Source organism: Seriola dumerili, unplaced genomic scaffold (assembly GCF_002260705.1).
Source record: "Seriola dumerili isolate Sdu_G_001 unplaced genomic scaffold, Sdu_1.0 BDQW01000398.1, whole genome shotgun sequence".
Classification (NCBI taxonomy): domain Eukaryota; kingdom Metazoa; phylum Chordata; class Actinopteri; order Carangiformes; family Carangidae; genus Seriola; species Seriola dumerili.
In genome coordinates this window covers 420,855-423,354 of record NW_019174653.1, presented here as the reverse complement: position 1 = coordinate 423,354, position 2,500 = coordinate 420,855, and the positions used below count along the sequence as shown (strand labels likewise).

The 2,500-nt window shown below is 43.5% G+C and overlaps 1 protein-coding gene across 2 annotated transcripts in view; it reads left to right on the top strand.

Annotated features, from left to right (window-relative positions):
• The window catches only part of LOC111233494 (transcription factor COE3-like), a 175,579-nt gene that overhangs the window by 34,152 nt on the left and 138,927 nt on the right, over positions 1–2,500 (top strand). For both annotated transcript variants that reach the window (XM_022761315.1, XM_022761316.1), the window contains exon 6: positions 47–115. In XM_022761315.1, coding sequence (XP_022617036.1) covers positions 47–115 — 69 coding nt within the window. The remainder of the gene's footprint in view (positions 1–46; positions 116–2,500) is intronic.

Here is a 2,500-nt window from a genome sequence, read left to right as displayed (position 1 = left end):
ATCTGTGAGTGTTGTCGTACTGACTGTGGATCTCTTCCTCTTCCAGTCGGTGTTGTGACAAGAAGAGCTGCGGGAACCGCAACGAGACGCCCTCCGACCCCGTCATCATCGACAGGTAGGAGCTCACCTGTTCACCTGTCTGTCCTCTCTGTGGAGTGAAGTTGTGTTCAGGTTCACCGGCTCAGTCCAGGACTCTCATTTTACATCAGGAGGGTGTTTTTGTGTTCGTGTTCAACAGGAAATGATTTAACTTCCTGTTTGTGACGTTACGGTTGTGTGTGCTGCGTTCACTGACCTCTGTTCTGCTGTGTTAAGAATCATGTTGTTTCTGTGACGTGTGATGAATCTGCAGCAGTATGGTGTGAGTGGGATGATGAATGTTTTTGTTGAACGCTCCCTGGTCTCTGCCAGTGAATGCAGCACGGTGCAACAGGTGAAATAATCAAGGGCCACTTACTACGTTATTATGGAAGTTCATCATCTCTTTGTGGAGGTCAGTTTTAGTTTCTTGTCCTTGAGCATGAAAGTTTATTCTTGACCTTGTTGATAGTAGTTTGACTCAAGGGCCACTTACTAGCTTTTTCCGGAGCTATCAACCACACACTTCATCTTCTTTTTTTTTCTAAAGTATATTTTTTGGGGCTTTTTATGCCTTTATTGACAGTGCAGTAGAGAGAGACAGGAAGTGGGGAGGCAGAGAGAGGGGGAATGACATGCAGTAAAGGGCCGTCCGATGTGGGACTCGAACCGGGGCCGACTGCAGCGAGGACTGTGGCCGCTACACATGGGGCGCCTGCTTAGACCACGACGCCACACAACACCCCTTCTTTTTTTTCTTTGAAGGAGTTCTTTCTTCATTTGAGGAAAAGATTCCTCCATCAATGAAGACCCTGAGACGAGGTTGAAAGTGCTTGAAAAATTTAGTAAGTGGACCTTGAGTTAAGATGATTTTTCTTTGAAACAAGTTTTTTCAGCGATGAAGTCTTTGCTCTGTTTTATTTATTTATTTATTTAACAAAACAATTTTAACCGGTTCCATTTAGTAGCTGCTCTCGAGTCTTTGATCGCGTCACATGGTCTTCATCTGCAGGTGGAGACGCCTGGTTGTCAAGGAAACGTAGATGTTGGTTCATTTCTGGCCTTGGTTAATTATGTTATCATCAGTGGTGCATTCAAGGACGCTCAGATATTTGAGAGCCTTTGTTGAAGACAAGCAGAACAAAACGCTGGAGGAGAAAAATTTACTTTGTTGAAGTTTTTTCCCGAATTTAAAAAAATGTTTGTGGTTCCCAACAACAGCTTCATGAACTTTGACCCTGAGTGAAGTAGGTTGATTTTCACTAAGAGGAACAGATATCGATCTTCAAACTGTTGAGTAAATAGATCATAATCATAAATCAATAGAACATTAGTGTATTTATGTGTTTCACATGAAACCTTTGATGTAGCTGTCGTCTTTGTACAAACACAGATCAGATGTTTTTGTTTCTTCCTCCGTCTCACTTCTTTCTCACGTCTCACTTCCGACATGAAGCTCGACTGTGTGAAGTGAGTAATTAACACCACATGGAAAATAACGTTTACACGCCGCAGCACCAGCACACACTCTGATCTGACGTCCTCTCGCTTCCTGTTCTGGACTCTTTCTCTGTCTCTGCACTTTTGTTGCCCTCAGATTTGCCTCCCAGGCAACTTACAACCTGCCCTGTCCTCAGACTGAAGGAGTCTGAGAGGAAGAGCCTGCAGACAGAACTCTGGGCATCAATAAATCATTTTAAAATCAACACTAACCGTCACCTCTGTCAACACATTAAGATTTTATTTATTTTGATTCAGTTGATCTGGATCTTTTTCATTTTTTAAACATCAGAATTTATCCTCTGAACTTAAATATCTTTATTTTATTTCACTTTTAAGGTGAAATTTATAATTTATGAGGAAAATAAATACCAAGTAACCACAGGTGATCTTCTTTGTCAGCCTATATTAGTTTTTTTTATCATATATTATTTCAAATTCAGTCAAACTGTCTCATTCCCAGCTGATCATCAGGTGTGATCAGCTGATGATCAGCTGATCACAGCTGATCACTGTGATACCGAAGGAAAGGTCAAAACAGGAGGAAGTTCTGCAACTTCTGTTTCTAAGTGATGATTCCTTCATCTATTCACACACACACACACACACACACACACACACACAACTTGCCCTCGAACATTAACCCGACAGCCAATCACAAACTTCAGCATTACAATCCCTCATTAACATTCGTCCTCGCCGTCTAATCCCTCTGCCCGCCACGTCCTTGGAGTCGGCGGCTGTCTGTCACAACGCCCGGCTGTGATTGGTTGGGTCACAGTGGTGGGAGCCAATGACCTCAGAGGAGGTCAGAGGGGAGGACGGAAGGGGGGGTAGGGAGGGGGTTCAGTAACCAAGTCCATGTTGGCTCGTTAGAGAGGCCTTGGACTGTGGCCAGACAGACACACACACACACACACAC